The 23609-nt window shown below is 38.1% G+C and overlaps 1 protein-coding gene across 22 annotated transcripts in view; it reads right to left on the reverse strand.

The window, feature by feature from the left end:
- dlg2 (discs, large homolog 2 (Drosophila)) overlaps positions 1–23609 on the reverse strand; it is a 277019-nt gene that overhangs the window by 128151 nt on the left and 125259 nt on the right. For 17 of the 22 annotated variants that reach the window (XM_053515546.1, XM_053515555.1, XM_053515552.1 and 14 more), the window contains one exon: positions 19827–19886. The exons of the other annotated variants lie outside the window; for them this stretch is intronic. In XM_053515546.1, coding sequence (XP_053371521.1) covers positions 19827–19886 — 60 coding nt within the window. The remainder of the gene's footprint in view (positions 1–19826; positions 19887–23609) is intronic. 22 annotated transcript variants of the gene reach the window in all.

Here is a 23609-nt window from a genome sequence, read left to right on the forward strand (position 1 = left end):
AGACTTCATCATCTCTTCACTACCAGACACACTCGACCCACTACAGTTTGCTTATCGTCCAAACCGTTCCACGGACGATGCAAACTCTCATCTCCTCCATACATCTCTCACTCACCTGGACTCTCGGTGGGGGAATTATGTGAAAATGCTCTTCATCGACTACAGTTCTGCATTTAATACCATAATTCCCTCCACACTTACCACCAAGCTGGAGCACCTGGGACTCAGCTCATCCATGTGTCAGTGGATCTCCAATTTTCTGACTGGCAGACCACAGGCAGTAAGGATGGGCGGACATGTCTCAGCCTCCCTCACTCTCAGCACTGGAGCCCCCCAGGGTTGTGTTCTGAGCCCCCTGTTGTACTCTCTGTACACCCACGACTGCGTGGCCACTACCAGCTCCACCACCATCATCAAGTTTGCTGACGACACTGTTGTGGTGGGCCTGATCACGAACAACGATGAGACGGCCTACCTGGAGGAGGTTGGAAATCTGGAGAACTGGTGCCAGAGAAACAATCTCCTCCTGAACGTCAGTAAGACAAAGGAGCTGATAGTGGACTTCAGTACAAAGCAGGTGAGGAACTACCAGACCCCCGTCATCAACAGGAGCCCAGTGGAGAGAGTGGACAGCTTCAGATACCTCGGTGTTCACATCACGCAGGACCTGGCATGGTCCTGTCACATCAACACCGTGGTAAAAAAGTCCCGGCAGCGTCTCTACCACCTCAGACGCTTGAGAGACTTTAGACTGCCCTCCAAGGTGCTCAGGAATTTCTACTCCTGCACCATAGAGAGCATCCTGACGGGAAATATCACGACCTGGTTCGGGAACAGCACCATGCAGGACAGACGAGCTCTACAGAGGGTGGTGCGATCAGCTGAGCGCATCATCCGCATCGAGCTCCCTGACCTGCACTCGATCTACAGCAAGCGGTGCTTGACCAAGGCCAGGAAGATCGTGAAGGACCTCAGTCACCCCAATAACGGACTGTTTACTCTGTTGCGGTCTGGGAAGCGATTCCGCTCCTTGAAGACCAACACAGAGAGACTAAGGAGGAGCTTCTTCCCGCAGGCGATAAGGTCACTCAACCACAACCACGAACTAACACAATCTTTCCATAATTGATCAAATCTATCAATCCTTTTACATCCATGAACACTATGGACAATTACACGCTCACCTTCCCTCATATCTACACTACATTTTGTACATCTACATCCTGGACCATTGCACAAAGACACTTTAATAACTTTGCACACCTACCTTCACAACTACACTACATGTTTACGTTTACATCCTGGACCAGTGCACAAAGACACTTTAATAACCTCTGCACAAAGACACTTTCTTCTATGCATATTTGCACACCAGTACAGTATATTTCAATTTGTACAGTATATTTCTATTTTTATGCACATCATATTTCTATGTACAGTATATTTCTATTTTTATGCATATCATATTTCTATTTTTATTTTTAGTTCCATTTTTTTCTAGCACATTTCTATTTTTATTTTTAGTTCTATTTTTTCCTAGTTTAATTTAATTTTTTTATTTAATTTTTTATCGTATTCTTTTATTTATATTTATTTCTTATTTGTAAACTTTAATTCTCTTTTAGGGTCAATAGCAGTCGTATAATACATTTCACTACATTTCGTACTGTGTATGTTTGTGTATGTGACAAATAAAATTTGAATTTGAATTTATCATAACTTGAGTTCTCTTATTCTGCACAATCAAAAGTCTTGGTTTGACTAGAACTCCTTTCATACATTATATCAGCACTGTTTACTGTATTTCACCAGCAAACTGAACATCAAGCTGTACACGAAATTCATCTAAAACTGGGTCTGCGTTAAGGGATTGCATTGAAATGAATTTAAAACAGAACATTCTGGATAAAATAATGAGGTTGACCTGCACTTAGATAGGAAAGTGGAAATAAAAAAGTGCACTTAGGGAAAAGGAACAGGAGAAGGAAGAGACAGCGAGCGCGATAGATGGTCAGAATATTAAACCTACGTCTCACAATTACCACTGCAGCTAGGTTTTAGATTTACATTAACCTGGCCAACAGAACAAAATTCATTTCTTAATTTCTTTTAAAAGAAAGTACCATGATTAGTCTGACACCATCACTTCAGTCTAGGTGGAGGTGTTCTGATGTAAGATAATTGCCAGATTACAGCCGTTTTAATGCTACAGTACAGTAGGTTTATTTATAGACCATCTGATTCTACTTCATTTAAAACACTCTCCTCTGAAAGGTTGTGGATATGTTAAATATGGGTAAAATGATTTATTTTACTTATACAGATGACATAGCCTGAGCTAAAGACTGTGAAAATGTAAGTTGGATGTTAGTCTTACAACACATTCAGGCAGCTTTGTGATTTTATCACACTGGGCCTATTGCTGTACTGTATGTGTGTGTGGGCGAACTCTAAAAGTATGTAGTGATAAACACTGACCTAGAGCAGAATTTGTTTCTACATCTCACAAATCCTGCAGAGCAAAAGGACAAGAAATAAAGCAGGAAATAAAAAAAACACACGCTAAAATCTCTGACTAGCCAAAGGTTAGAATCGTGAGGAAGGTCACATCGAAGCTGCCAAACAGTCGTTTTCAACGCTTTCGAAGTTCTTTGACTCATTAAAGACCTTTGCCTCTTTGTTTGACAAAAAATAGTTGTGAGTATACAATCGGATGCATTTTTACGGCTGCAGAAAAAAATCAAGAATGATGATCATGAGTTAAGATGCTCAACAACAGCTGATTTGGTGCCGCTTCAACCAAAGACAGTCCGGGACAAAGATATCTCTTTCTTGTGAGGACATGTGATGTTAGGAATAGCCTACTGTGTGGTGCAAATTCACACAAAGGAGGTCCTGTTCTCCTGGGCATTTGGCACAATGTTGTACCCACAAAGACATTGGCTTCCATTCTTACACTCTTTCTATGATTGTTTTTTTTTTTTTTTTTGCCATTGTTCTGGTAATTACCAACTCATTCACTGACTTTTAGTAAGTGCTTCATCAGTGTCAATGTTCATAGTGAAACAGGGTCTGTGAATGCCATCACAAAGCCCCATGCATGATACTGTATACATTCATACACTCATTCAAATCTATGTAATGTAACTATTCCAAATTTATTGCATTCTCTCTATTGGAATGTATTGGGAAGTACCAAACAAGAAGAATCCAGAGGAAACCCACACAAACACAGGAGGAACATGGGAACATACCACACAAACAAATCACCTGAGCTCAGAATTGAACATGGCACTCTGGAGCTGTAAAGTGGCAATGCTACTCACTGTGCAGCCCTCTGGTGATTACTGTGTAGAAAAATAACAAATGAACTGCAATCTACCAAGAGAACACAAGGAACAACATTAACAGATTCTGCAAGAAAGTCTGAATTGCCAGAAGCAAAAACTCAACTACAGGAATGCTTGGTGAACTGTAAAAACATATTAGTACACTTTTTGAATATAATCCTTTCACAAACAAGCTGTAAAATAATTAGCCTGGCCAACATGTGTACTGTTCAGCTTCTGCTCAATATATTTAAAAGTGCTGATTGTTACCATGATTTACACCGTTATTACTATTAGTATATTAGTAATACACCCATTTAATATCTTTAGATTTTTTTTCCTACAACTTTGTGGGTCAAATACAAGAGGTGTTCAAGTCAAACTTTTGATTGTGCAGAGTAAAGGACACACTTATGAGAAAAAATATATATATATATTTATTTTTCTATATAATTCCCTGCTACACTAATGCATTTATCGCAGCATTTCACTAGTGCTTGGATACCATTAAGGTAAAAGGTTTTCTCTAGCCATGATGAGACTAACTGATTCATGTCTGAAACGCTGGCCTCCCAGAAACTCCTTTAATGCTACAAACGTGGAATATGGTTGTTTGGACATTCCCACAGACAGATACATCTCTTCCGCATGTGACAAGGATCAGGCGTTCCATATGTTTGCTGAATGCTCATGGGGACTGCAGTGGGCTCTGAGTCATCACGATTCATAGCTGTATGGCCTTTTGCATCATCAAAAGTTTTATAGAGTCTTATCATCAAGCTGTCTGTAAATGTCAATAGGTTTTATGTCTTCATTCAAGAAAAGATAATCACAAGTCCTGGTTTAACACTCCTCATATTGTGAGGCAATGTTAACTGTATCATGTCCATACTAGTATGTGTGCCTAGCTGTTGTTTGCACAAAAACATGACCATTGGATGTTTTTTGACTTGGCTACATTAATAAAAACACAGAGTACCTGCATTTCCATCAGTATCTGTGCTCAGGCAGAATCATGAAATAAGATTCAGTTACTTCAGTTACTGTGTGAGGGAAAGAAAGCAAGGCACTCTGTGAATATATATTAGGAGCATCTAATATGAGACAAAGAGGGCAGGGCAATCATATACCATAGACTCATCTTCCATTTTAGTGGAGATGGAAAGACTGCTCTTTGCTGTATTGTTGAGTGATAACTCATGATATAAAGTGGAGAAGCTCCTACGCAAAAGGTCTGATAACACACTTTACCACGTGTAAACATCACTGGATATCATGGTGGTGGTATAATACTTAGAGATAATTAAACCATTATATCACATACATCTAGTGCCAAGTACTTACCCTGAAAGGCTTTTTATTCGTTTCACACACCTAAATGACCACAGCAAAATGAAAACAATTTTGCAGAAATGTTGGTTATTAGCAAAGAACATACAAGCAAGAGTTTTCTTGTGGTTTCTTGTAGCTGACAGCAGAAGAAGAGGCACATATTTTTCTCTTGCTTTCGAATGCATTGGTTCGGGTGCGATTTTTGCAGCGTATTATTGCATGGTAACAGGTTGACAAACAGATGAACAGTTGGTAGTCCACTCTCTGAGCATGAGTACACACATCCACATGCAGACACACACACAGGCCCACACACAGAAAAAAAGGAGGAGGTTGGTAGAGCTCTCCGTGGTTCTGAAATCTTTAACGCTGCCATTTCAAACACCTCTTCAGTTCCAACTAAAATTCCTTAATGTGTTTAACCTCACAATGAGAATGAAAGTTTAGTCTAAAAAATCATTTTATAAAATTTGTAACCATGTTGCAACTTTTCCTACTTGCCAAAATAACAAAATCTTTTCTTACATTGGAGAATACAGAGCACATGCTTCTTCTTTCCAGATCCTCCAGAATTCTAGATCCTTTCTTCTGCACCACAGGTTGTGGGTTTAGGTCAATGAACTGGGATGTCAAAAGCTTGAGTCTATGGATATTTTTTTTAGATTTGGACTTTTTTTTTCTGGGATCATGACCTATATGAGCTCACATACTGTATATCTACAATTGACTAATGTCTGAAAGACAGGGTTACACAATTTTCCCATCCCAGGGAGTTGGGCTACGCTTCCCACTGTGTGTAGGTGCAGAATATAACTGTGTCGTTTTTAATAATTAAGAATCGTTTTACAATTCTTAATTATTGTGCTTATATTTAATATGGACATTATCGGCTATGTTGCTATTTGGTCTCATTTCACTGAAATGAATTGGCCCCTGTGTTAATTGGCCCCTGTTTTGCCTTATACCCCAATACAATTCAAAACCCTGCCATTCAAAAAAGGCATTCCCCATCTTTGCCATTTAAAAATATAATTTATAAACATAGTTATTCAATTTATTTGTTTTATACTTGGCAGCACAGTGGCATAGTGGTGCGCATTCTGCCCTCGCACCTTCAGGGTTGAGGGTGCATGGAGTTTGCATGTTCTCCCTGTGCTTGGTGGGTTTCCTTTAGGTGCTCTGGTTTCTCCCCACAGTCCAAAGACATGCAGATTAGGCTAATTCATCCAAGATGTATCCTGCGTGTGTACCCCATGTCCCCTGGGAAAAGCTCCAGGTTCCCCCATAACCCTGTACAGGATAATGGTAAAAAGAATAAGTAATAGTGTTGTTTAATTGCATTGTTACTCTTTAAATGTTGCCTATATATTAGTATAACATTAATGGAAATATGTTTAAAAATATATTTGTTACATTTTGTTCATCTGAATTGCTACAGGCACTAATATTTGTGATAAATAAAGTAGTTTCATTCGTTTTAAACCACACACGCACAAAGTCATGACCCGTTTTTGTTTTTTTTTTGTCTTTTTTAACTCATCTTTCCCCGGGGTGCCAATATTTCTGGAACTGACTTTAATTAAAACTGAGACAGCACTGGAATATAATTGTTAAAGCGGTGTAATTTTAGTAACAGAGTACAGCTTCACACTGCATTGTGTCCTTTGCATAAATTGGGGGCTCATTAGAAGATGTGGAGGATGAATGTCGTCTCTGTGGTTTGATTCCCCAGGTGTTCTCTGGAAGATAAAATAAAAGGCTGAGGTACAACTCACAGTCCCGGGAAGCGATACAAGTGTGAAAAACGGCTGATACTGTACCAGTGCTTCTGTCAAAAGGCATGACAGGAGAGGAGATAAGTGAAGACACATGTTAACTGTATACACGAGATGCTTGTCGTACTGATGCATGGCATCTAGTATTACTGTGAACAGCTAAGACTGAATATGTACACAGTCAGGTCCATAAATATTTGGACAATGACAACCTAGTGTCTGTGAAACTAATTTGAGAGTATTTACTGTACATCCAAATGAATTGTTGCAAAACACACACACACCTTTTAAATGGTCCAAAAGTATCTGAACAAAACAATAATCATGAATTAAATTCACAATTTAAGCACTTGGTTGTAAATCCTTTTTTTCCCCAGTCAATGACTGTCTGAACCCACAGACCTCACTATGATAATGTTCTTCATGATGTCAAGCATACAGTGTTAGGCTGAATCTGAGCAGATAATATACTTTCAGTATGATATACTTGCATACATCGGCACTGGCAAATATTACACTGGCAGTCATAATTGCACACGACATACGATGAGGTTGTATGCTTCAGATCACAAGCATCTTCTCTCTGTCTCCCAACTCTACTCTTCCCATTATTCTGGTACAAGCTATTATTCATCTCATCTATTGTATCCTCTATTCAGTGGACATTGTTGCAGAACTGTACAGTGTTTTTAGATATTCTTTGGCAAACTCTACTTTGATGTTTCTGTTCTGAGGATTACAAGGAGTTTACATCTTGTGGTAAAACCTATGTATTTACTCTGGGGAGGTATTTTCTTGTGAACAGTCAGCACTGTGGCCTCAAAACCTCCAGGGTCAATGGTTCGATTTCCACCTTGGGTCTGTGGAGTCTGCATGTTCTCCCTATACTTGGTGGGTTTCCTCCAGGTACACTGGTTAAAGACATGCAGTTTTTCAAACTGCTTGTATCGTCTGGGCCAGGGGTAGCTCAGTGGTTAAGGCATTGGACTACGGTTCGGAAGATCACAGGTTCAAACCCCACAACCACCAAGTTGCCACTGTTGGGCCCTTGAGCAAGGCCCTTAACCCTCAACTGCTCAGATGTGTAATGAGATAAAAATGTAAGTCGCTCTGGATAAGAGCGTCTGCCAAACGCCTAAATGTAAATGTAAATGTCTGTGTGCCCTGTGATAGGGTGGCACCCTGTCCCCAGTGTCCATGGTTTAATCTATACAATTGTTGTGCATGTTTTTTCCATTTTATTTTATTAGTGTTTTTTTGTTCCTAGGACCCAAAGTATGTTCTTTTTAGTAAGGGCTGTAACATTAATTAGGCAACACTTAATTTGTCTGCTTTCTCTCGGATAGGTTAGTTTAGATTTTTCAGGCTAATGATGGTTTGCTTCACTCCCAGTGAGATCTCTTCATATTGAAAGTTCACAGATTCGAAATGCAAATGCCACACTAGACCTGGCCAAATCAATTCTAGACCTTTCAGTTACTTATACAGTAAATGAAATAATGAAAGAATAACATAAAATCATGCAACAGCTGAGCAACCAATGGTGAAATTACTTTTGGCTCTTTAAAAAGTATAAGTCACATGATTTTAATGTCTGCATTTTAAAGTGTTATTGAATACAGTGAAACTTCGGATTGCGAGTGTTCTGCAAGACGAGCAAAGATTTTTAATACATTTTGACTTGGAAAACAAACAAGTCTTGGTTTACTAGTACCGAGTATCATGTACAGTATCACGCATCCGATTCTTGTTTTGACGCCGAGCGTCACGTGATCACAACTGAGCCAACGTTTTTTCTCTCTCTTGTGCTGCGGAATTGTGGGTAATCATCTCCACTGCTGGGTCTTAGTGCGCGCCTCTTACTGGTATAATTAACATCCGTGCACGCGTTTCTGTTTACTATAACACTGTGATCACGGGTGTGTGCGTAAAACATATTTTATTTTGTGCCTGTATGTGTGTGTGTACAGCACACGTGTACTGTTTATTATAAGACACGTGTGTGCGCGCGTGTAAAGCAAAAGCAAGTCTCATTAGAGGTTAAAAATCCATTTTCTCTTTCTGCTTAAGGCTCAGCCTGCTCTTTGTGTCCCTTAAGTCCCTTAAGACCCTTTCTACTTTGGCCTTCACAGACACACACACACACACACTCTTTCTCTCTGCTCTACACAGAAACACTGCTCTGTCCCAATTGTTTTTAAAGGTAAAGTGCAGGTTAATTTGTTTTATTTTTACTTTACAGCAGTGATTCCGTTAGTGTGTCGCTCAATCGAGTGTCATTAGAGAGATTTCTTGCTTATTTTTTAAATAAAACAGTGTTTCAATTGTGTGTGTGTGTGTGTGTGTGTGTGTGTGTGTGGGTGTGTGTGTGTGTGTGTGTGCGTGTGTGTGCGTGTGTGTAAAAAGAGTGGAGGAAGGGTAACTGTATCAGATGAGAAGGGGGAGAGAGCTTACTTTAGATTCACACACACACACATACCCAACGCCTGCGCGCACAAACACTTATTTGTCGTGATTTATTTTAACTTTTTTTTAAAGGTAAAGTGCAAGTTAATTTGTTTATTTTTACTTAATATTTGTGTTAATTATTTTTATGTATTTATTGCTGTGAAACAAATAATTTGAGTTTACATTATTTCTTCGATTTGATCCGAAATAAGTTGTGCTCGTAATCCAAGGTTTTACTGTATTTGACTCGAATCCAGAGGTGGGAAGTAAAGAGTTACATTTACTCTGTAACATTTACGTAAGTAACTTTTTTTGAAAAAAAATTACGTCTATAAGTTGTTTTACTGCACCATACTTTTTACCTTTATTTGAGTAGATATGCAAAGAAGAAACGCTACTTTTATTTCGGTACATTTGCCTACATTCGAGTCATAGATTTTCTAACCATTTATTTTACACATAAGATATTCTTTATTTTTGCCAGAGAAATGCAGCTGGTGGGTCTACCACATGAATGTGTTTCAACAATCAGACGTAGCAACAATAATCACCTGACTTTGTTTGACCAATTAGCCGCATTAACAATAACCACATGTAGTCACATGACCACACACAAACTGGCTGCATAGCGAGGGGGAAAAATTGTCTAATCTGAGGAAACATGTCCGCGGTTAGTTTAGCTGTTTTATTTAATGTTGCAATGTTAAAAGAAATCAAGCTAGAGGCTAAAAAATATAAGTTTCTTACATTTGTTTTGCTGGACACAGTTTATGGTAAAGTGAGACCTTTGTACACATGTTCTGATGTTATTTTCTATTTGCTGAGCCATTTGAAGGGCAACTGAATATACAGTATATCTTACCCTGGAAATAGTTTACACTGTTTAAACAGACACGTTACCTACAGTAGGTATTTGTTTTGAAAGCTTTATGTTGTTAAAAAAAAGTGAGATTAGAAATTGTGTGTTTTTTTGTCCCTTAATTTGCTATTTTGTATTTAGGATATTTATTTTTATTAATTTCTTTTCTTTTATTTATTTCATTTATTGTATTATTTGGAAATGTCAGTAATTTTATATATACTGAACAAAAATATAAATGCAACACTTTTGTTTTTGCTCCCATTTTTAATGAGATGAACTCAAAGATCTGAAACGTTTTCTACATAAACAAAATAACCATATCTCTTAAATATTGTTCACAAATCTGTCAAAATCCGTTACGATGAAGAACTGGAGTCAAGTCGAGGGGCCAATGAGGACGACGAGCATGCAGATGAGCTTCCCTGAGACTGTTTCTGACAGTTTGTGCAAAAATCCTTTGGTTATGAACTCCGATTGTTTCAGCAGCTGTCCGAGTGGCTGGTCTCAGACGATCATGGAGGTGAACCTCCTGGATGTGGAGGTCCTGGGCTGGTGTGGTTACACGTTGTTTGAGGTTGTGAGGCTGGTTGGATGTACTGCCAAATCCTCTGAAACACCTTTGGAGACGGCTTATGGCAGAGAAATGAACATTTAATTCACGAGCAACAGCTCTGGTGGACATTCCTGCTGTCAGCATGCCAATTGCACGCTCCCTCAAAACTTGCGACATCTGTGGCATTGTGCTGTGTGATTCAACTGAACCTTTCAAAGTGGCCTTTTACAGGTGGCCAGTCTAAGGCACACCTGTGCAATAATCATGCTGTCTAATCAACATCTTGATGGCACACCTGTGAGGTGGGATGGATTATCTCGGCAAAGGGGAAGTGCTCACTATCACAGATTTTGACAGATTTGTGAACAATATTTGAAAGATAGGGTTATTTTGTGTATGTAGAAAATGTTTCAGACCTTTGAGTTCATCTCATAAAAAATGGGAGCAAAAACAAAAGTGTTGCGTTTATATTTTTGTTCAGTATAATTTTATCATTTTGTCTGGCTGCTTGCATAATTTCTAAAAAAAAAAATAATAATAAAATCTGACATTACAATTGAAACAGTTATTTAGTAATTGAATTCACTGAATACTTTTTTTACTCTTACTAAAGTAATATTTCAGAAGACTACTTTTTACTTCTACTTGAGTAATATTATTTTGAAGTACAGCTACTGTACTCTTACTTAAATAAATTTTTTGGCTTTTCTACCCACCTCTGCTCAAATCTAATGTAGTAGTCAATAAAATATGAACAGCTTTGTCAATGTCCGAACAACAATTAGTCTTAGTCCTGAATGCCTTTCTTTGTTTTCATTTCTCTATTGAATGACCAAATGCATTATTTTAATTCCAAGCAACCACAGAAGATAACTGAATTTTACACAGAAATGAACTATGTGAAAATCTCAGCTATGTGAATTCTCTTTTCACCTTTGTGATAATGCATAAACTATCACGTATTGAATAAAAGAAAAGCAAAAAATGAACAAGGCAAAATACAACAAAAAATGTTTCTTAAAAATGTGATCTCAGCACACTGTCACACCAACACCTTTATCATGTTTACCTGACAGAACACTGTCATACCTGTTAACAACCACTGCCATTAGTGATGTAGGGTGAGGACACAGTCATAAATAAGACACTCACTCTCAAAGATAAAAATATTCATATAATAAGGTCACAACAAGCTATAGGCTTAATAATTAAAATCCTTTCATTAGAATGCACCTGTTTCTAAGTAACCGCTGTCTGAGGTTACACAGGCAGGATGGAGAGCTAATAATTCTCTAGTGTGAAATAAATGAATGACTACAATCATTATGGTTGGCATTTTATTCCTCCATCAATCTAGACTCGGGTGGAGGGGTAAGGATGCATATACATGATTCAGTCAATAATATGGTTCAGAAAGATTGGCACGACTTTGCAACGATCCTCTGGGAATCATGCTTTTGGAGTTCACAGACTGACGAGAAGTAACAACTTAACTAGAATTCTGGTGATAGTGACCTCTGTTGGCTAGGAGGCAGTATTGTTACACATTACTATATACGCTTAGAAACAAACCCTTTCAAGCAGTTTTAGTAAAAATGGAACCTTTTCGGTCTATATTTGGGAGCACAGTGGCATAGTGGTTAGCACTGTGGCCTCGCACCTCCACGGTCGAGGGTTCAATTCCCTCCTCTGGCCTGTGTGCATGAAGTTTGCATGGAACCCCCTGAGCTCGGTGGGTTTCCTCCAGGTCCACCGATTTCCTCTGACAGTCCAAAGTATTGTACTGTAGCTAATTAATGTGTGCGTGATTGTGTGTCCTGTGATGAACTGGCCCAGGTTATAGGCTCCAGGCCCACATGACCCTGCACACGATAAACGGAGTATGAGTGATTGAGTGAATGAGAGTGTGATATACTTTAATAAACATCGTGCCACTAAAACTACAGTACTTACTCTTTTATGTTAAAATATTTTACCTGTGAAATCAACTGCGTCATGTAACAATCCTAAACATCTGAAGTGTCATACCTGGAAAGATTTCTGTTCGAAAACATCGTCATCCACAGATTTTGGACCTGAATATTGTCATGTTTTAGGCCTGAATCTCTGTTTACAAGCTCATTTTTATGTCTGATGTAAAAACTCCTACGCTATGTTTTTCCTCCTACACAAGAGACAATTTGTTTTCCCACTCCAATATAACCACTATTTACCAAAACCTAATATGAGACGCGATATTAAGTAATAAACCACCCAGCTATGATTAAGCATCTTTATATGCAATGAAAGAACTATTTATTTGTTGTTTTTCTTTTTCACTAAAGACTCTCACTGATTGGAATATTTTTATTTTTGTTGTAGAAACAAATAGACGTTGCCCATTGCAAATTATGTTGACGAACCTTTGTGATGGAAAAAATAATCTTTTGTGTTTATTCTGACAATAACAAAAGATTCCAAAGTGGACCAAAAACATTCGTCAGAAAACCAAAAGAGAATGATGAGAAACTGAATGTGCATAGCATACTCAAATACACCCTGGTATACAGTAGAACATGCTACAGTAGCTTTTTCTACATGGTTCATCATCTGATTCCTCCAAAAAGTCCATATTGAAAAAAAAATCATGTTCTCAAACTTGTTGTTTGAGAAACTGGTTGTCCCTGATAGAAAAGGCTGTTAGAGAAAGAATGTGTGGCAGGATTTTAAAAAAGGCAAGATTCTCTGTTCATGGTTAAAGAAGCACAAAGTCTATGAGTTTGTATTCAAGATGCATCACAGTGCATACTTCTGTTAGCTATGACCTTCTCAGCATCTGCTGTGTGATCACAGTGAGTGAGAAAGAGAGAGAGAGAGAGAGTGGGGTTTGTAAAACTGTAACAAGAACATATTTCACTTGACTTCTATTCATTTCCATACCAATAAGAAAAACAAAACAACTCTGTATATTGTAGAACAACATATAATAAACGATTTTGTCAATTTTCTAAGAAACCCGCTGACGACACACAGCTCTGGGAGTCTTCTCCTAAAGCGTCCATTAAACCTTCACCCTGAAGAAAGAATTTAGCAACTCGGCTTGTGCCCACCCATGTACATCCAGTCCACAAGAGCTGAGACCTGTTAACACTATTACTATGGCAACAGCTATCAACCTGTGAAAGAAGCCTTTTCAAATCGTTCTCACCTCATCCCACTGCAGTTCTCTTTTCACCACGACAGAGCGAGCTTGTCTGGGGATGACAGATTTTACGATGGGAGACACCTGGTGACAAACAAACAATGTGTGTATGCAGGAGGAGTTATTAATCAAGTTGGACTGATACCAGATTCAAATGGAGAGAAGATTTGTGATAATTTGATTACACAAATCATTTACCATTAGGGCTAGACACACTGTTTCCGTTTCATATTTTACACATTAATATGGAAGAAGGTAAAACACAGTAGTATAGTATACCACAGTTCTTAATTTTATTTGTCAGTAAGTTTAAAATAAAATTAAATACCAATAAAATACCAATATTTACCAATATTTTATACAACATTTTCAGTGGGTAAGTGAATGTATAAATGTCTAAAGTCTGGTATATTGTATGTGTGTGTTTGTGTGTGTGAAGGTTCGAGAGAAATGAGCCGGCCTCCCTGGTTTTAATGAATCAGTCCAGGAGCACAATGATAGAAAATGGCTGTCCTGTACAGATGTCCTGAATAATTGATGAATAATTAGTGAATAATTAAAATAAAAATTAAAAAACTGAATTCACAATAATACAGTGGAAAACAGCTGACAAAATGGCGCCAGGGACTCACTTCGCGATTAAAAGGCGCAGAGACAACACTGATACATTTGGCGTGTGAGATTGATTTCCTTGGACGCGGTTACAATTTTTAGCCACATGATGGCAGTGTGGAGAAAGGGGGGGGGGGGACAGAGATTTAATCAAGTGGATAGCTATGCTTTATATTGTATATTTATGTCTAAGGCATATAAGACTCACTTTGTCGGACTTTAGAACAAATCCGACTTACAAAAGTGTTCCATTCTGGGAGCACGTTCCTAAGTCGGGGACTACCTGTACATCTGCAAAGCGTCAGACACATACACGTACACATACTATATATAATAGTAACATGAAGATAAACTAATATTAGAAAATTCTAACATAATGTTGTGTCAATAGTAGCATAAAGTCCCCCACAGAGACTAGTATGACGGTGCAAAGGAGTGTTCAAGTCAAACCGGGACTTATGATAAAATTTCTCATAAATAAAGGCATAGGACCGATCGACATTTACAGAGGACTTGGTGTAAACACACTACAGTGATGAGACTCTTAACCGCAGTAAAACATTCGAATAGTGCAAAAACATTATAGAATGTCCTACGTCCGATTGATGATACCAGCTGAAGAGCCAACTGCAGTCTTTCCTATAAACATTAAGCAAGTGTAATGCATGATACGAAAGAGATGCATCTGTCAGCGGGAACTGTACACGCCATTATTCAGAAACACAACTTGCACGCTACAGGAACTCAGCTAGGAGTTAATCCTGTACCTCGCTCCAAGTCATTTCCATGAGTGCCATTAAAGGAATTCCCGGGAGGCCAGCTTTGAGACGGAGAAGCTGGCAGTCTGATCATGGCTCTGGTGTACTGAGAAAACTTTCTACCGTGATGGTATCCAAGCACTAATGAAACACTGGGATAAGTGCATTAGTGTAGCCAGGGATTATACAGAGAAAAAAAGAAAGTTTTTAATGTCATAACTGTGTTCTGTTATCCTGGTTTGACTTAAACACCCCCTGATACAAGTGCAAGGCATGTTTATTTCCACAGGATAGCAGCAAACAATCCAAATTGTCAGCTTAAAAAAAATGGCACCAAAAGCTTGCAAGCGATCAGCAAACCAAAATTTTAAAGAGTTCAAAAATGAGAAAATAAATATCAATAAACAAAGCTTGAGACATTAGGAAATAAGAACGCAGGATAAAGCTCTGCACTTTGGTGTTTGCTTATAAAGTGCAGAGTAGTGTTTGTAATCAGAACTAGTCACAGTGAATGTAACGGTACTGTAAGTGTGTGTGCCATGTTTGTACCCTGTCATGTGTGTGTAGGGAAATGAAGTTTGAGGCAGCTATGTTTGTAGACAGCAGAGCTAGAGTTCCTATGCAAAACCAGCAGATGTTCAGTAAACATTTAAACACATTTATTACGTATGCTACGGTATAAATCTCTATATACCGTAATGAACTTGTTAAATGACAATTATATTTTGTATACTGTATAATAATTTCCTTTTGCAATATATTACAAATCATTGTGAAGTTTATTGTTTAAAATGAATCACGGGATCAAAAGAAATGAGTTCACCTTATCATCCGGAGATAAGTTTAAGTTTAATTCCCCGCAGACGCTGAATCCATGTGTATTTTGCTAGAGCCTAGAGTGCTGATTGGCCGATCTCTTTTTTACACTCCCACATCAATCATGAGTATCTCTAAGCTCATGCAAGCAAAAGGGGATGGATAGCACTTTTCTCTAGGCCTGTTACGGCGAGATGTTTAACTATACAGTAAGTACCACTCCATGTCATACTCTACTGCAAGTGTTTTAACGATTGTTAGATACACTAACAATTTTTTGCAATTTCAATTCAACCCCAAAAACCCGGAGAATATTCTAATGAATACTCTAAAGTAAAAAAAGTTGAGATTTAAACAGAATCTCTAAGATTTAATGAGATTACAGGACTGTCCACTTCCTCCATGTTTTCTGGAACCTCCACGGTTCTCCTCCACCTTTTTACTACATAGTTCAAAACTATGTTCACTTTATTAGCAACTAATTAAATGACTTATGCTGTTATATGTTTCACTGCTTTGGTTTGGGTCCACTCGTCCCAGAGTTACTGTACTGACTAAATCCCTTTTTGATGTTGCACCACACTTATACTAACCCATGTCCTAACACTTATACTAACCCAAAATAAGCCACGATGAAAGAAACAGAACTGCTAATTCAGCCAAAAAAAGGTATGTTTTAAAGTAGTTCTTTTATTACTTGTGACCTTTGAAAGAAATTATTTGCACTTTGCCATTTTTTGCACCGGAGGTGAAATGCATCAGGCAGGCCTCAGGCCTTTTATGCAAGCCGTTTGAAGTCTTACACAATATGTTTTTTCCTGCTCGTATATATAAATGACTTTCAATTTCGATAGATAAAAGCTTACAGAAACTGTATGCATTAGACAGAATGGAAGCAAGCTTTACTTCCAAGCCTTTTTATTTTGGCAAGATCAAAGACCTGCTTTTTTACGTCAGACCATGTGTGTGTGTGTATGTGTGCGTGCGTTCTAAGGGTTTCGTTGCTCATGAGCTTCTTTCATGAAGTGTTTTAAAGGAGTAATGACTTGAGTGTTATTGGAGACGTGCAGGGGCACTTTCATTAAGCCCAGGCTGCAGGGCCGCGCTACACGGGTTCGGATTAATACCCAAAAATGAGATGAGCGCGAAACAATTAGTATGCTAATGGGACAAAATTCGAACAGCTCCACCTAGTACTACATGCATTAATGGAATAAAACTGCAGTCTGCTTTAACTAAATACAACCTTCACCTTGAGAGCTGCTGGAACGTCACTTCATAAGATGTCTATAATAAGTTAAGTAAAAAAGAAAAAAATACATTAAATATATTATTTTTTTTATTAAAATAAAGCATTAAATGAACAATACAATGATTAAAAGATAAACTTTATAGTTATTTTCATTTCTGATAAGTACGCACATTATTAATATCATGCACTTTACCCCTCCTTTCCTCTTTTTTCCTCCTTGCAGATGCATGGGATCTGATATCTAATTCCAGCCCTCTCTTCATTTGCCACACAATCAGAGCATGACTTGATCCACACTGAGCACGAACATGCCCCTGATTCTGCGGCAATTATTTCACCAGGGTGCAGACTTAACGAAACAATCACCATTAACCCTGAGCCTGACTTCAACATACACACACACACATACAGGACGAGAGCCCTACAATCACTCTGACTCATCTGATAAACATCACTCACTCCCTCCTACTGCTGTGCTCTCCATTAGGCATTAAAACACACATTATTAATGTCAAATTGCATGGCGCCTCGCTGATGAAGGGCTGATAGCGAATATAACAAAATGGCCACGATGTTTTTGCAAATGCTGTATTTATCCCGAAGCGAAAGGTGAAAGAAGATAATGTGCGGGGACAACACTTGTAGAAGTAAGTCAGTGTCTCCGCAAATCACCGACTATTGAGAGAATCTTAGTGTTGTGTTAAAGCAGTGGAGGAAAAGAGCTGATTCACGACCAGCAGCGGTGTAGGCTACTCTCAAGAAGCTCATCAAAGGAGATGCAGGAGCACTCATTTAATGCCCCCACCCTCTCTCTGTCTCTCTCCCTTTTCCTTCTGCCCTTTCTTTCGCCACAATGAGGCAGCGAGGCTGATGATTAAGGGTGGAGGATGTCGATAGAAAAGTAATCAGCTAACATTAGAATGAGCCGAGGGTTTGCCAACTCCTGACTACAGAGCATGCATCACCTGCCTGACAGCTACAGGAATTAACGATGAGAGGAGAGGAGAAAGGAGGAGAAGAGAACAAGGGAGAGAAGAAGAGTAGCAAAAAGAGGAGGGAAAAGAGGATAAGAGTTAAGAAAAAAAGTAGAAAAGAAAAGAGGAGAGCAGGGGAGAGAAGGAGGGGGAAAGAGGAAAGGAGAATATAAGAAGGGAAAGTAGAAGAGGGGAGAGAAGAGAGGAAAGAGAGCACAGATAAAAGTGGGGAGGGAAAAAGAGGAGAGAAAGAAAAAGGATAAGAAAGGAGAGACATAAATGAGAGGAGGGGAGGGAAGAAGAATGGAGAAGAAGGAAAGGGAGAGAAAAGGAGAGGGGATGTAGTAAGTGAAAGAGAGAGGAAAGAGGAGCAGAGAAGAAAAGAAATGAAAAATTAAAAGAGGGAATAAGAGAAGAAGAAAAAAGCAAAGGAGGGCAAAGGAGTCAAAAAGAAGGGGATGGAAAATAAATAAAAGGTGAGGAGTGAAGATGAGGAAAATGATAGCAGAGAAGAGGAAAAAAATAGATAACATAAAGTGAGGTAGAAAGAGAGGAGAGAGGAAAGTACTGCAGAAAAGGGGAGAGGAGAACAGAGGAAAGAAGAGAAAAGAGAGGAAGAGCAGAAGGGAGGGGAAATAAGAGAAACAAAGTTAGAGTAAGAATATGAAAGAAGAGGAGAAGACTACTGTATGAAAAGAGTTTAACAAGAAGAAGCATGAAGGCAGAATAAAATAAAAAGGGAGAAGAGAAGAGAAAGAAGCAGAAAGCATATCAAAGAAGAAGGGAGAGAAGAAATGAAAGGACACAAAAGAAAAAGAAAAAGAGAGAAAAGGTCAGAATAAAGAAGACAGACTGGAATGATGGAGGAGTGATTGGAACAGAAAACATGAGGATAAGGAATTAAATAATTGAAACAGAGGAGAGATGAAAGACAGAAAGGAAATAGGAGAAAGGAGAGGAGAGATGAGAAAAGAAGAGAAGAGGATGGGAGGAGAGAGGTGAACAGAGGAAAGAGAAGGAGAGGCAGCATTCAAAATAGATGAGAGACCAGACAGTGAAGTAGAGAATGAAGAAAAGAATAAAGGAAAAGAGAAATGAATAGTGAGATCAAAATAATGGAGAGATGACAAAGAGGAACATCAAAGACAAGGAAAACATAATAATCACACACTACTCTATTCTCACATAACCAATACATTTAACCACTAAAGTTATTATTATTATTATTGGAGAAGTGAGCAAAAAAAAAAAAAAAAAAAAAAAAAAAAATATATATATATATATATATATATATATTTTATTAGAGATATATATATATATATATATATATATATCTCTAATAAAACTACTCAAGTAAAGTATAGATACAGTATGTGAAATATGTACAGGTACTTTATTATTATTATTATTATTATTATTATTATTATTATTGTTGTTGTTGTTGTTATTATTATTATTATTATTGTTATTATTATTATTATTATTATTATTATTGTTATTATTATTATTGTTATTATTATTAATCGTTATTATGGACTTAATATGCTGCACTCAATGCAGTGAAGACATCCAGGGATTTATCCTTGAAGAACTGGAGACAGTCCATCACACCGCGCACGCACACACACACGCACGCATACACACACACACATACACCAGAGCTTAGATTTGCCCCAGGACCCACTGCATCGCTGTGTCCTCCCCTAAATGGTTGTCTTTGTTAAATGAAACATACATCATCATGGGACAAATGAGCCAGTTTAAGAACCTCCAAAAATCTTCAAAGTAGAAAAGTTACATGCAAACGTAACAAGACACCAAAACATCGACACAAACACGTGATGGAATGTACGTCTACAGAGACGAGCCAGAGATTTGAAGTAAAGTAACCACAGACATCACCACAGACATTTAAAGGAAAGTGATAAACTTGCCAGGTAGTTTGCGGCGGTCAACCCCGGAAATGATAGATCAAACCGGGTAACCTGAGCAGGCTGTAGGTAAGGGAAAAAAGGAAAAGGAAAAAAAAGGAAGAAAAGACAGTAAGTAGAACCAGCGTAGAACGCTCTAAGAGGAAACAGGGGAGGGTGATGAGAACGCAGTCACACTGATGAGCCACGACAGAGAAAGACAGGAGGAGAGAATAACGCGTTATTTGGCTGATGGTGAGCAATCACAACAATGTGTTATGTGAGACTACAAAACACTTTTGTAAGTCACTCTGGATAAGCGTCTGCTAAATCCTGTAAATATATAAAGTAAGAAAGACTTATTTAGGGGTACAGAGTACGTCTATATGCAAGACTTTAAAAAAAAAAAAAGTTACATACCAATCCCACTGGAGAAGCTGAACAAGATACTGTACATATAGTACCAGTCAAAAGTTTGGACACACCTTCTAACTCCATTTTTATATCTTTCTTCATTGTAAAGCAATGCAAAATATACACTATTTTTCTTTAAACAGTTGATATTGATATGTATCTGCTACTCATGATCTATAAATCCTTTATAACAGCTCTACTTCAAGGTGCTGGTTGTTAATTGGTGATTTTTGAGGTGGGTAACTCTAAATGAACTTCTCCTCTGGAGCAGAGGTACGTTTTGGTCTTGCTTTCCTGGGATGGTCTTCATGAGAGGCAGTTTTATCATAGGTTTTGGAAATGCACTTGACACAATACTGTTCTTGCAAGAACTATTCCAGAACAGCTGAACTTTGTGTCTTAAAATAACAACTGACTGTTGTTGTGATTGTTACTTAATTCCCTAATGCCATGCGTGTTATTTCAGAGTTTCCTGTATTGTTTTATAATGAAGAAAACAATGAATTAGTAGGTTTATCCAAACTTGTGACTGGTACTGTACTTGATGCAGATCAGCTATAACATTACAACACAACACATTATGCCCAATATTGTGTATGTTCCTCTTGTGCCACGTGGGCAGCTCCGCCCCCTCAGAGCATGGATCCCCAGAGCCTCTAGGAGTGTGCTGTGGTGTGGTGTCTGGCACCAGGACGTTGGTAGACTCGGGCTCTTTGGCTGTTGGGCCTTGTGCATGTTAGTTGCACTGGGTGTTCTGGTGCCTTTCTTTCGTGTCTTCACCTTTTTGGGGTGAGTTCTGCTATAATGACCAATCAAACCAGAAAGGCTTTGACCCACAGGAAACATGAGCCTTGAGTACCCATGATCCTATCACCTGTTTACTGATATATATTTAATAATCAGTTTTATTGTATTGATGTTGTGCTGTGTTAATGTTATGGCTGATCGGTGTGTATATATAAACCGTCCTAAATTTAAAAAATGAATTAAATAAAAAGGGGGTTCTAAGCAGCATCGTTCACAATGACTATAACTAAACAAACAGTCACAAGATGTTTCACTAAATACATATTATTTTCCCACAAGTATGAATGAGGATCTAAGTAGGCTCCGAAAAAAAATCTGTTAAAAACCTGTTATGTGTTCCGGACGTGCCTCATCTCACTATACAGCAGGGGGCCTAGTGACACCCACAGAGGTGCTATCTGTTTCTCTTACCGAACATCAACAGTGTAACAGGATAGGAGAATTTCATGGTGAGGAAGTCTGGCAGTTAAATACCCCTAGCTAGCCATTTTGGAGTTTTGGTGCCATAAACAAGTCCACACTCGGTTGATTCTCAGCATGATGGCTTACATGTGCCCAGGGGGACAGTTTACTTGGGCGTTAAATGGTTATGGGGCAATCAAACAGCAAATTTTAAATAAAACTTCCAGAAGTTCCAATTAAACTTGTTTCTTATGGCTTCTTAAGCATGGTTTGGCTCAATGCACTCTCTGTAATGATGTCCTGCACTGTTCAGTAGACAATACAGGAATTTTGGAATAATCTAGTATAATCTAGTCAACAGGTACTGTACACTTTTTTTTTCATTTCATGTGTATTATCCGTAAATGATCATCACAATAACGCTATATACTGTAAAATAAGAAGCATTCGCCATATATTTGCCATATACAGTGTAAATTACTACACTGTGAAATTCTTTCCTTGCATACCTCAGCTCGTAAGGAAGCTAAACACAGGGCCAGAGCGCAGGGTCATCCATAATACAGGGGCCCTGGAGCAGCCAGGGTTAAGGGGCTTGCTCAAAGCCCCAAAAGTGGCATCTACGTAGGTGGAGCTGGAATTTAACCGCTGACCTTCTGATCAGTAACTCTGAGCCTTACCCTCTACACAACAAAAAAAGTGGACGTTTTTTCTATATATAGACATTATCCAGTTCATGGGCGTAATTGAATAAAATCTCTTTGCCAGAACAGAGGTAGAAGGCTTGCCTCATCTTTCTTATCTTTTCGATAACAAGCTAACTCACACTATTCATTTATCTTCTGTAACGGCTTTATCCTGGGCATAAGCTTATTGAGTGCAAGCCAGCAATACATCCTGGGCAGAACTCTAGTCCATCACACAGCTACATGCGTGAACACACTTATACATTTATTTACATCTAGGGACAAATTTACTATATAGTTATATAAGTTATATATGGAAATACTGAATAATTTGGACATAACATAACAGCATATAATATGGTGTATGCTTAAGCATATATTTCCCCCTCTCAGTAAACAGTCCATTTCTGCACACTATCTTTCATTATCTTTTTAAGTTGATAGTTGATGTCATCACTTGTCTTCAGCTGCCCTATGTTTCTTTGTGTACATTTGATAGTTGCGCTTTAATTTGATTTGGTGCCTTGTCTCAACTGTGTCCTATAATGGTACGAAACCCGATGTATCCAGGTGCTCTGTGTTCAGTTTCAAATGAATTTTCCTATTTCCCAGGGGACAGCGTTGAAAAAGTTTCACTGGTAGTAACCCTGTGAGGCAGCAGCGCCACCCACTGAGCAGTTACTAAAATTATGATAATAATAGATTTTAAACTAGCTAGCTGAGCAGTGACTAGCTCTCTTAAGAGTGGCTTTAATGGTCCATAAAAATGGATATACACTGCCAACAAAGTCTTATTCCCTTATTGGTCTTCAGGGACTTAATGAAATTTGTTAAGAGTCAGGTCAATTAAAGTGTAAACATGTCACTATACACAATTTTGAAGCATAAATCAATTTTGTAATCTTACTTTATAAATTAGTACTTTATACTGCCCAGCCATACTTCACCAAGTGCTGAGCAAATCTTAAAAGACTGTGCATCTAATCGATAATCTAAATGCTAGAATAACATGCATAGAAAACATCTGTCAACATATGTGAAAGTGTTGAGCAATATACGCAAATACAGCTTGATAAGATCTCACTTCTTATAAACGTCATTTTAATGGATGACAAGATAACCAGTTTAAGAGAAAAACTATATAAGTATATATACACTTATATATAACTATAAGGCTTACTGGTTAATACTGTATGTGTGCCAAACCGGAACTATCTATTGCAACAAAACAAAAAAAAAGTAAAAAACTATGTTTAGGAAATTGTTTCAATAAAGACGTACTCCATCCTGCAAGTTAAAAAAGCAGGAAAATGTTTTGGGAGATACTGACTGGGTTTTTCAGCACTACATGCAGATATATAAGACGTCTAAGAAAAAAAAAGAAAAGAAAAAAAAAAAGAAATTTTGCACCATCTCTGGAAAAGACGGTATAACGAAACAGCTGCTCTTAGCATCAATTGATTGAAACAGATTCAGATTTAATAAGCTCTGAGTGCTG

Source organism: Clarias gariepinus, chromosome 17, assembly GCF_024256425.1.
Source record: "Clarias gariepinus isolate MV-2021 ecotype Netherlands chromosome 17, CGAR_prim_01v2, whole genome shotgun sequence".
Lineage (NCBI taxonomy): Eukaryota > Metazoa > Chordata > Actinopteri > Siluriformes > Clariidae > Clarias > Clarias gariepinus.